The sequence below is a fragment of the Lonchura striata genome, chromosome Z, assembly GCF_046129695.1.
Source record: "Lonchura striata isolate bLonStr1 chromosome Z, bLonStr1.mat, whole genome shotgun sequence".
Classification (NCBI taxonomy): Eukaryota; Metazoa; Chordata; class Aves; order Passeriformes; family Estrildidae; genus Lonchura; species Lonchura striata.
In genome coordinates this window covers 4429198-4441279 of record NC_134642.1, presented here as the reverse complement: position 1 = coordinate 4441279, position 12082 = coordinate 4429198, and the positions used below count along the sequence as shown (strand labels likewise).

At 43.4% G+C, this 12082-nt stretch overlaps 2 protein-coding genes across 5 annotated transcripts in view; one reads left to right on the top strand and one right to left on the bottom strand.

Moving 5' to 3' along the window:
* Window positions 1-1513: 1513 nt before the first annotated feature.
* The window catches only part of IDUA (alpha-L-iduronidase), a 44784-nt gene continuing 34215 nt past the window's right edge, over window positions 1514-12082 (top strand). The window contains exons 1-2 of one of the 3 annotated variants that reach the window (XM_021547992.2): window positions 1514-1692; window positions 4802-4942. In XM_021547992.2, coding sequence (XP_021403667.2) covers window positions 1574-1692; window positions 4802-4942 — 260 coding nt within the window. In that variant the 5' untranslated portion in view covers window positions 1514-1573. Of the gene's footprint in view, window positions 1693-1772; window positions 1996-4801; window positions 4943-12082 lie in introns of those variants that run through there. The other 2 variants (XM_021547993.3, XM_021547994.3) reach the window with 2 other exon arrangements.
* The window catches only part of SLC26A1 (solute carrier family 26 member 1), a 36250-nt gene continuing 31148 nt past the window's right edge, over window positions 6981-12082 (bottom strand). For both annotated transcript variants that reach the window (XM_021547989.3, XM_077789943.1), the window contains one exon: window positions 6981-12039. In XM_021547989.3, coding sequence (XP_021403664.2) covers window positions 10519-12039 — 1521 coding nt within the window. In that variant the 3' untranslated portion in view covers window positions 6981-10518. The remainder of the gene's footprint in view (window positions 12040-12082) is intronic.

Below are 12082 nucleotides of genomic sequence, written 5' to 3'. Positions count from 1 at the left end.
TTGTCAGACTCCCTGGGAAGAGACTTTCCTGGAGCTCTGAGAGAGACTTCTCTAAAATGTCAACACAGCACCATTTTACACCCATGGCCTTGTGGTGTTTCAGGACTTTTTACAACATGCCTGAGGACAGCCAAAGCTTCCTGGCCAAAAACTGCATTGCATTGGTTTGACACTCTGTCTTCCAGATTGAACTTTGAAATCAGCCAAACTGAATGCAACGGATCTGTTTTAGCAGTGTCTGAGGAAAAGTCAGCTTGGTCTCCAAGGGTCAAGCCTTCCTGATGTCAAAAGGAATGGTCTGTGGTAGTACCTATGGGCTTCAGGGGATTTCTCCCTTGAAAACAACTTTCTGCTGAAATTTTTTCCAAGTCTTTGACTGGGGACGGAGCTGCTGTTTCCTCTGCAAGGGATGGTTTCTACGTCCATCAAAGCTAGGTGTTCAGACAGTTGGCATCTTGTGCTGGCCCCACAATGAATCTTCCCCACTTACAGACACAGAGGTGTAGGGTTGGTGTTAATAAGCAAAAAATCACAGTATGGTGTTTGGTTGTCAAGTGGGTGCAAGGTCCTCCTCTCATGGATCACCCTTTCCAATCGGCAAATGCCATCAGCCTTCACCGAAGCCCAGACAGCAGCATGCACCCAAAGGCAGCTGTGCCCCAGCTCAGGGTGCAGCTAGCGGCATAGAACCAGATTCCCTGCCTGGAAGGCTTGACAAGATTCCTGAAGGCACAACAGGCAAACGAGAATGATCCTGAAGACAAGTCATACCTTATGCAGGTTCTAGGTAACAAAGAAGTATTTACAGATCCAAGCTGCAGGCTGTGTGTGATATAGCACATTTAAAGCCCTTCATAGAATCACAGAATGTTAAGGGTTGGAAGGGACTTTCAGGGTCATCTAGTCCAAACATCCCCCTGCCATGGGCAGGGACACATCCCACTAGACTGGGTTGCTCAAGACCTTGTCCAGCCTGGCTTTGAACAGTGCCAGGAGGCATCCACAACCTCCATGGGCAACCTGTTCCAGCATCTCCCCACCTCCACAGTAAAGAACTTCTTCCCAACAACTAACCCACGCTTCTCCTGTTTCAATTTGCATCCGTTGTTCTCTAGGACTGAACAGCCACAACTTTCTTAGCCTGTCTTTGCAGGGGAAAGCTTGTAAACTTCACGGCCCTTTCCCGACTTGCTCCAACAAGTCCACGTCCTTCCTGTGGCGGATCCCAGACCGGATGCAGCGCTCCGGGAGGGGAGCAGAGGGGCAGCTGCCCACGCCGATTTGGAGGCGGCCGAGACCACACTCTCCCCCCGGCACTCCGCCATCAATCAACTCTTTTACACGTAGCCGGCGGACGCAGCTCCCGCCCTGCCCCTGCGCTGTTCCGGGGCAATGAGGGCGGTTCCGCTCCCGCCAGCGCGGCCCTGCCGGGCCCGGCGCGGCGGCGCGCACCGCCCCCGTGTGGGGCACGGGCGAGCCGCAGCCGCGGCCCCGCCGGCGAGCGGCGCGGCGGGCGGGACGCTGCCCCGGCCGCGGGGCCCCTCTGGGCGCGCCCCTCTGGGCCCGCGGCGCCATGGGGCCGCTGCTGTGGCTGCTGCTGGTGCCGCTGGGCTGCGCGGCGTACGAGGTGTACGTGGATGCCCGGCGAGCCGAGCGGCCCCTGCGGCACTTCTGGAGGAGCACCGGCTTCTGGTAAGCGCGCACCGCCCGGCTCGGGCGGCTTCGGCGCTCGCCCCGGCCGCGTCCCGCCTCCCATCGCCGGGCCGTGCGGGCGCTGCGCTCCAGGGCGAGCCGAGGCGCTGCTGGGCTGGCTGCTGTGGGATCAGAGGGCTCTTGCTGCCCCTTGTTGGTGCTGGAGCGGGACCGCAGTGTAGGGCGGGATGTGGGATGTGGCCAGTTAATGTGAGCTGTCCGAAAAATAGGCCTCGTCTCCCCTTCTCTGACTTGCTCCCTTGCTCGCTGGAACATGTAAAGTCCCTCTTCTTCCGCAGCGCAGTACGTATGTTGATACTCAGAACTCATTTCCCTTTACTTTTCAGTGTTTCCATTGCCAAGGCCCCTAAAGGGCCCCAGGAGAAACTTCTGAGAGTTCTAGTACTACCAAACAAAAGACTAATAGTTCTAGGAGTTTATTCTTCTTGACAGACGTTTTCCAGATGCACCACCAGATGCAGCCAGTGGGTCAGGTTGACCCAAGTTAGGGGGGAGGTGGTGACCATGCAGAAATTCCTGTAGTCTGGTTGTGCTTTCCTTCACGGAGAAAGCCTGGTCTTGCTCGGTTAACTGGGATTGGAACGGCCTTTAAGTTTTGTGAGATTACTAAAAGCTTCTGGCAGGCATGAAAGCAAGAGATGGTATATTGCACTGCCATGCTTGTATTTTACGCTAAAGTGATTGTTATCTGCTTCCTTTAGGCACGCAGTGGGTTAAGTAACACTTATGTGGAAAAGCGTTGCAATAGGCATGGAATGAGCACGTGCTTTGGAAAAAGGACTTTGTGCACATTTTTTTTATAACACATAAAGGCCCCCTAAGAAAAAACTTACAAGATTTGTTTTTTTTGGTTTCAAAGGGGAGAAGAACAGAGCAGGACCTAAAATACATTGTGATGAAGAGAAGCGTTAGGACTTTCAGGATTTTTTATTCTTTCATTGTTGCTATTTTTGTTAGTTTGTTTTTTTGTTTTGTTTTAAATTTTTCTTGTAATATTGTGAATCATTAATGAAAATCTGCCTTAAAAATAGTATGTTTAGCCCATTTAAACTGCAGCCTATGAAACACTCATGGTTTTAATTGTGCGAAAAACTTCGGAAAGCTGCAAACGTGAAAGATGCGTGAAGGAAAGACAGAGTAGCAGTAGCAGAGGCAGAGGCTATCCATCGGTCAGCAGTTACTTTTTTATAAAACTTGGCCAAAACTAGTATTTCTGAAAATCCCTTGAAAGGTCATGCAGTGGCACAACTGAGTTCCAGCTGCTAAAGCTTCTTTTCTGGGCAAGTGCCCAGCTGTGGATCAGCAGCGGAGAAAACCTGGGAGCAAGGCTTGAAGTTCTTTTGGATGGGCACTTTGCACTCAGAGCAGCAAAGGACAGATACTGATAGCACCACTAACAAACTCCACCATTCTGTCAGTTTTCCTTTGTATTCCATCACAGTTTCTGCAACAGGGTAACAGGGTGTGAATTTCAGAATGTTAATTCAACATGGACTAAGCAAAAATAATTGTCTTTGTTACTATTGAATGGAAGCCAGTTTGAATTTCAGAGTAGTAGTAAAGCACTCCATCAGAATCTGATTTTTAATATTGTCCTTATTCACTGGAATAATAAAAAAGACCCAAATGCTCATAACATTTTTACTAAGAGTAAAGCTGATAAGTTATCAGTATCACTTGTGTGACTTGAAGCTATCTTATGGAGATAGTTTTTAAGTGCCTTATATGCTGGTGAAACTGCAGAGGGGGCTGATTTGTAATAAGCATTGTAAATGGATGTGGTTTGTGTAAAGACTTGAACTTTCAGGTAAGGATGCAGGAGATGGGATAATAGATCAACAATATCTCTGTGGTGTCAAGTTCTTGTCCAGGTGGGGTCAGGTGTTTCTACCTTTGTACACAGATGGCTATACAGTAGGAGATTCATTCAGTAGTGCCATTGGTGGTGGGATGATTATATGGATGGGTACAGAGTAAGCAAGGATGACATAAATTACTCTTCCCAGCAGAGTTACAGTCAGCACAAGTCTGGTCGATATCATAGGAGACAGACTACAACAGGCGAGGTATAGACTACAACAGTTTTTGACTTAAACAGTTTGTATATAGTGTGTAGTTAAAGCACAGGTCATCTCTTGCTGCAGTGTGAAGACACATGGATGTATTTTACCAAGCTTTTACCAGTGTTGTTTTATTCTTCTTGTCATAAAAATGCTTTATCGTTCAGAATGTGCACAATACAAGGAGGTTTAATTAAAGTCCCTAAGGATGCCCAGACCCAGTGAACCGTGCAGCAAAAAGTTGCTGACTTGTGAAGAGTGGAGTTGAGATCTCCATCTTGCAGTATTTATCTGTGGAGATAGGATCAACAGAAATTTGCCACAGTGTAGTGTTAATTTCAGTGGAATAAGTAGGCATCAAAGTCAAGTTGATATGATTGTTACTGTAGAGCTGTGAGTCTGTTAAACTGCTTGCAGAATCAAACATAGAAATCTCAAACTGCACACCCCTGTGCTTTTTAATGCTTAAGGGCTAGCTGAACATGGCTGAAGAATATGAAGACTCTAAGTATCTAATTCTGCTTCAAAAAAGTTTGGTAGCATCCACAGCAGAGAAAGAAGTGATATAATTGCATGAACTTCATCAAGAAGGTTAAGAGCATATTTTTCTTACTGCAGACGTCAGCATGTCTGACTTCCACTGTAAAGCCTTAAAGATAGTGAGCTCCTTTATGATTAGTAACTCAGAGACAAGGCAGCTGTCACTGTATGGTTTCCTCTGGCCATTGCTGCCTGAGATTGCTGTCTGTGCAGCAGTGACTGCTGGCAAGGTTTTCCTTTGAGCATGGCACTGAGATGCAGCCTTGCATTCTACTTTGTATTTCTACTTTGCCAAACAGTGTACCGCCAGTTGGCCCCAAATAACCTGCAACTCCATTTTTCTTTAATCTCATGTTAGACAGTGCGCCTCAATCCCTGCAGGAATATGCACATGGTATAGAAATGTAGCGTAGGAACTTTTGCAATGCCCAGTGGAGCTGTTGTTTAATATTTCACTGTATTTCTTTTCTGTCCATCTTTTCCTAAAGCCCTCCTTTACCTCACAACCGTGCTGACCTGTTTGACCTGAGCAAAGACCAAGAGCTAAATCTTGCCTACATTTCTTCAGTTCCACATGGCGGCATTGAACAAGTTCGGATTCACTGGTTACTGGAATTAGTTGCTCTTAGGTAAGCAAACACCTCAAGTCCAAGTCTAGGAAAATGTGACACATTAAAGAGTTCAACAGATGCTCACTTTGATGTTAGCTGAATTGCAGGCTGGGCATATCTTTGCTTCTGTGGAATTCAGCTAAGTTCCAAGAGATGGGAATAATTCTGGAATTTTAAGAGATGAAGAAAAACAGTTTCTACTGAGGAGCGGAGGGATTAGAAAGGTAGCTTACTTTTTAGTGCTTTTATATAGGAGATACAGCAAAAATACCCAACAGGTTGATACGAGCCTAACTTACTGAGACGTCCAAATGAAAGCTGCCAGTAATCCTTCTGCCCATTTTAGATGTTATTTTTGCCTCCTGAAGCCACCTGTGCACTGCCTTAATTGACAGGTAGTGAGAATTAAAACAGGCTGGATTCAGGTAGTACCAGTTAATACCCTGTTCCAAAAGGTTTTATATACAAAACAGCATTTTTAGTTTCAGGGAAATATATGTCAGACTTTAGGAGAGCACTTGGAATTCATTGCCTTTCAAGTCCCTTTTAACTCAGCTTGAACAGATTGATACCAAGATGCCCAGTGGGAACAGCCAAATAGCCAGATGCCTAGAGCAGGAGCAATTGGTCTATGAAGAAAGACAAACCATAAAAACCCCATGAAAAATTGTAATAGCTCTTAAAAGTTCTGACTGGCTCAGACTCTTGCTGAGCTGAGCACATTTACAGTCCACATCATTGTTGCATCTAGTGTCCCAGAAACAGAAGAATGGGAATTTACCACTATGGGGAAGCAACAGGGAAGGAGAGCTCAGACTATAAATGCTGTGTGAGCAGAGGAATAGGGAGTTTCAGTCTGCATTAGGAGCAGGATTTTTCTTCTTCAATACTAAGCTGTGCTTGTGTATGTCAGTTTTTTAGGAAGGTGGTCTAAGTCCTGCACACAGGTAAGTATTGCATCAGTACCCCAGGGTGGCCTCTGTTAGTTCATCTGTGAGCATAGCAGGTAACAGAGCTCCTCGCTCTCTTCTTTCCCTCATGAAGTTTCCACTGAACACACTTTCCTGTGTGTGTCTTCCTCTCTTACTGGACTGTGGAAGGTGTACTCTTGGAGTGGACCAGTATCAAGGACAACCATCACTGCTCAACACTTCTGAAGTCCCTGTCTTAGAGAGTTCTCCTGGGAGGTGGGTTGGGTCTCTAAGGTTTCTGTAACCAATTCACTTAGGAAAAATCAGTGAGAGCCTTTGGAAATAAATAGCCACATCTACACTTGGAGCCCAGAATCCCTTCTGGCAGCCTGTGTTAGCTGTTGCCATTGTGTTGAATTGGGCTTTCCACATGACTGAGGGAGAGGAATGCAGCTGTCATGGATTCTGCTCAGCCTTTGTGGAGACTGAACCGCTGAGCCTTTTAAAAAAATCCTTGACACAATTAAAATTCTAGGACCATGGAAACAGCTCCCAAAAAAGCTGTAGTGTCTCAAAGGTAGAGTTCTACCCTACCAGCCTCAATCTTTAGCCCACCTTTGACATGTAGAAATTAGAAACTGCTACTGTTTAGAACCAAGCTAAACCTTCTAATTTTGCAAAAAAATGTGTGCATTTGTCAAGGACAAGAAGACATGTAAGTTGTGGGAGGACAACTAGTGGAATAAATGTCAGCACTTTTGTAAGGGGAAGGAGCATGGAGCCTGCAGACAAACATTGGGACTGAAAAAACCAACAGGAGCAGGACTACAGAGAAGTTTAGTGCTTAATTTTGTGCATGTGTAAATCTCTTCCTGAACCAGTGAATTCCAGAAGGATGTAAAGAGGCTTGAGTGCAACCATCTGAGTGCAGAACTGTATTATGTCATGGTGTTTATGAGTAGAGAGCACTCCTTGGAATGTAGAGATGGGCACTTGACTGAAGAAGAGCACTTAGGAAAAACAGACCTTTGTGGAAGTCTAGCAGATAGAGGCTTTGCTTTTCTTCACAGCTGCCACCGTCTGTAAAAAAGTGCCATAAATGTTTCTGCCAAGAAATAGATGTGCTCAAATAAAAGACTGCCACCTTCCCCTTCTCAATTCTGTAATGGTCTTTCTCACTATGTTTTTTAATCCCCCAATACCAAGTGCATCCCTTTATTTTAACTTTTCTAGTACAGCAACCCCCTCTCTTCATCTTTGTCTTTATTTGGAGTCAGCCCATTATTTCGCCACTTCTCAAAGGATTCCACAAGGCAAACTGTTTTCAAAGAACTCCTAGTTTTATTTTCCAACGAGTAGCACACGTTTTGTCTCTTGGTCTTGGTCTTGTGACACAGGAATATTCATGACTGTAGGGAAATCCCGGATGTCTTTCATGGACTGGACATTCCCAGGTTGTTGGTTACCAGTGCCAGTAAAAACAGCTATTTTGACACCTAGACCACACATTCTGGCCATGCTTCACTAGTCAACAAGACAGGACATTTTGAGCTGAAGACTCCGGCTCTTTGCCCAGTTCCAAGGGACACACACAGTCCACAATAAGAATCCTTTCCCATTTTTATGTAGCAGTACTAAGATCTGTTGGATACATGATGCATGGTAAATCACAAGGTATCACAGTGAACAAAAATATGGTCAACCTACATGAAGCATATAACATTTCTTAAAAGGCATATAATGTTTTTTATTTAAATATTAGTATTAACCTAGTTGGAATTACCAGCCTATCCCCAGCTCCTCTTAAAGACATGATAGCTAATTTCTGGTAAATTAGGAGAGAAGAGAATCAGTAGGTTTTTTGTTAATTTTCAATCTTCATCTCTTTAATCTTAATATAACTCAGTATAGCAAATATAGATGTTCCAGAAAAAGGCTTGTTTTTTTAGTTACCTTTTACATACTCCTTAGAAATAATTCACAGTCTGCCAGCATCCTTACATCATAGCACTGAAGCTGTTTCCATGCTATGTTTGACAATGTCCAACACAGTTGATTGTGAGCTCGGCTGCCAGTAAAACCAAAACAGGAAATTGTTTTTACAGTTTCTTCTGACCAATGGTTTCTTTCATCAAATATATATTGTAAAGTTTACGTTGTCTCTTATGTGTAGTCAAGTTTCTTTACTTAGGTATCCTTTGGTACCAACTTAAAATAAATATGGTGAATATAATTATTCACCATATATATTACTTTCTTATCCTCTTCATTATTCTCCAGAGACCCTTGCAAGGATACACCTTCCACTGGAATTTCTCTTTCTTTTTCCTTTTTTGTCTTTTAAAATGAGATTAATCTAGAGTTAAGGGTATCTTTGCATTTTTTCTTTGTGTTTTATGTTGGTAGCTGGATCTATAAAGCTAAAAAAAATGTAGATTGGTCGGATGTTTTATTTGACTTCCAATGACAGCTTGTTTTAGCACAGTTTCCTAAGAGTGTCTATATTGATACTGTCTGGTAGTAACTCTTACAACTCTTATTTGCCTTGTTAGGCCCAAACAGGACCTTAAAAGAGGTATTTCCTGATCAAAGACTGGTTACAAACAAAGCAGGTACTAAGCAGTTTTTGTCCTTGGGCACTACTCACTTCCTTTTAGAACAGAAAGAAACTAATCATGCCAAGTCAGCAAATTAAATAATAATGTGGCTTGTTTTATGACAGGAAAATACTGCTAATGGTCAATCCTTTAATCTCATGTCAGATATTTCTGTCAGGTTTTGCTGCTTTAGCAGTACTAACAGTGTGCGGCTGATTGGCTTCCTTTGCAATGAGTGTGTGAAAGTGCCAGCATTAATAACCTGCTACAGTGCTAGTCATAGTCCCTGTGAGGATATTTTTGGTTTTTTAGAAGTGCACTGCTTTTCCTCTAAGAAAATACTTGTTTCTGAGAGCCAGACAGATTCTGGAGCACCTAGAGAACCTCAGTTTGACTGTTCTTTCATTCAGTGACCTAAGAAATTGAAATGAGTAAGTCATATGATGTGTTGACTTGACTTTATTTTTAAATGGGATGGCAAAAAAACAACTTCTGCATATATGGAACCTATTTCTACAGCCTGTTAGTTTTGAGAGGCACAGCTGTGATAGAATTTCCTTCCATGCTTGGTGGTGTGTGAACATGACATGAAAAAGGAGGGAGAGTGAGCACAGCTGTCTTTTGTGCAGGTAATTATAAACTTGAGTATGAAACAGAATATTCTGCCCATGCCCATGGACTGGAACACTGCATACTGTGTTACAATCAAAATCCAAGTCTATTCTTATTTCTTAAGAGAGAACTTACATATACATCTGATGATATACAATACAACTGATGATATAAAGCATAATGAACAGCAGTTAATGCAAATTATTATAGAAAGTAACCAGCCTAGAAAACATGGTCTAGTAGACCTCAAATCAATGATTAATATGATAGGAAAAAAACACTAAGCAAACAAAACCCCTACAACATCTGTAGTATGTACAAACAGTGGTGAAAGCTTTTCAACATAGAGGGATACACAAGTTACAAAGCATTGCTCCGTTTACTTGACCCATGTATGTTACTTGTAATACTTTATTAGCATTGCATCAGTGAAGACCAGCCAGCAGTTCTGACTGATCCATCAATCCCCTTCAAGAAAACTCGTAGATTTACCTTCCCACCCTACCCTTATTTTCTCCTGTTTTTCTTTAAACCCAGGCAGGCATTTATAGGAAGATAGTGATATGCTGCATCACAGCTCTGAGGTTTTATGTTTGATGGTCCTATGTATCCCTGAATTAGAGTTGCATCTGCCCACCAGAGGCAACTTATTTTACAGGATGGTACAACTAGTTGGTTAGCTGCCAGTTAAAGTAATTCAGTTTTCTTAATCCTGTTTGTCCTTTTGCTAGTTACAAATTTGTGCATTAGAGTAATTTCTTCCAGCATGATCAGGGATATCTCAGCCTTCAGTAACTAATTACGACAGATTTAATCCAATAGAATGGATGACTCCTGTAACTCCAAAGCCAGCAGTTTTTGGAAATGGTAATTTTGAGAGGAACCTGTGATGGATCATAGTTATTCTCCTGTGGCATGTTATATTGTTAAGCTTGTGGGATCAAGGAGGAGAGATATTCTACATTCCACAATATTTTGTACATTTTATTTTTATGCAAACAGTGGGGACTTGTTTAGGAGTACACCTAGAATGACTGGAAGGGGTAGGTCCTAGCAAGCCACAGTTTAAACAATTACGTATCCAGAATGCCATATTGATTGCATTTTCATGGAAGTGGCTTAGCCTTCTTAACATAAACCAGCCATTAAATCACACGAACAGCAGCACTGGGAAGGCCTCCCACCACTACAGTCCCCTGACATCCATGTTGGGTCACAAACAGTCATGGTATGATGGACAAGTCAAACCCAAACTTCCTTCGCCTGTATTTTAAAGTGTAGATGCTGGTCTAACTTTTCCATGCTTGTCCTGGACTGCCTCCCCAGAGGCTGCCCTATGTAGCATATGACATAAAGTGGAACTCTTTAGGGGGAGTGGCTTTACACAGCCAACAGTGTGTCTGATCACTTACTTGCTGCAAACTACCCGTCTCTATCTGTCACTCTGTAGTAAATCATGAAGGAAGAGACAGGGTTAAACTGAGCAGTCTGCTGGAAGCTTTTGGGCTTTTGCAAACAGCACAGCATTATGTATGCTGTAGAATAGCATTTCTTGCATACACCCCAAATCCTTTCCGAAGTAACCCCCTCTTTTCAGAGAATCTATCACTGAGGGATTGCAGCAAGCCAGGAGAACAGAAATGTTTAAATTCTTGTAGTCTTTCAGGATTTCCTTCAAAGTATTAACTCCAGTGGTGTCCAAAAATGAGATGGAAGAGCAGTCGACAACAAGGGCTTGGAAATCAATTTGCTTAGGAACTAGTTGCAAAGTGGTTTCTCCGATGCCCAGTCCATTAGCCGTTCTGTGATTTCCCTTTTTCAGATGCTGCTTTTCCTTCTTCTCGTATTTCTTCCTCCTAGCAGCTTCTAGGTTAGGGTCTAGATTGGTCAATCTGTACAGAGACTTTAGGAAGAAGTTTCTGTTTGCATAGTAAAGTGGGGCCTCAAAACGAAATATTTTGACCTTTGGAACAGTAGAGAGATTTTCATATTCTGAGTCATCCTCATAAAAGCTTGTGTCTTGAATCTGACCAAGCAGGGCTGTGCGTGGCCGCTGGGTCCGAACAATGATGCATAACATGGAGAAAACAATGCCAACCAACAGCCCTATTTCTGTGCTGATCAAGGCAGAGGCAGACATGGTAACTACCCAAACAAGTGTGTCCACCTTATTCACATGGTACCGTGCTGGTACATCTCGGAACTTCCTCAGGGCTCCCCGAAGGCTCACAATGATAATACAAGCCAGGACACACTTCTGCAAGTAGTAGAAGAGAGGGGCCAGGAAGAGCAGCACCAGCAAAACCACCATTGCACTAATTACTCCAGAGATTTGAGTCTGGCAGCCTGTAGATGTTTTGACAAGTGTTTTTGCCAGAGCTGCGCTGGTTGCAAAAGAATGGAAGAAAGAAGGAATGATATTGCAGAACCCCACAGCAAACATTTCCTGATTGGCTCGGATGGTGTAAGCATATTTCTTTGCAAACATTTCAGAAAGGGATACAGTGAAGACAAAACTGACTATGGCAAGAGGCAAAGCATCTAGAGCAACTCGGAGCATTAAGTTGAACTCTGGTACCTTGGGAGGGATAAATCCTGTTGGAATTGCTCCAGAAACACTAGATGCATACACTTCATTTAACTTACCATAGTGTGACACCAATGTTGCCACAACAATAACTACCAGCTCTGTGGGAAGAGGAAATTTCAGTTTGTGCTTATACCGATCTCCGAGTTCCTTAGCAGTGACCAGCACCACGATACAAATGGCACTTGTGATGACATCACAAAGGTTAGCCTGAGAAATGTTCCGGAAAATGTTAATCCAGGTAATAACCAGCATCCCATGGCCTTGGCTGCGTGGAATTTTTATTCCAATAAGATACTTCACTTGAGCTGTTAAAATGGTTAAGGAAGCACCAGTTGCAAAGCCATCTAGTACGGACTCAGACAGGTACATAGATATGAAACCCAGACGGAAGATCGCCATTAGAACCTGAGGAAACAAAAGAAGAAAAAAACCCAAATAAACTATGAGC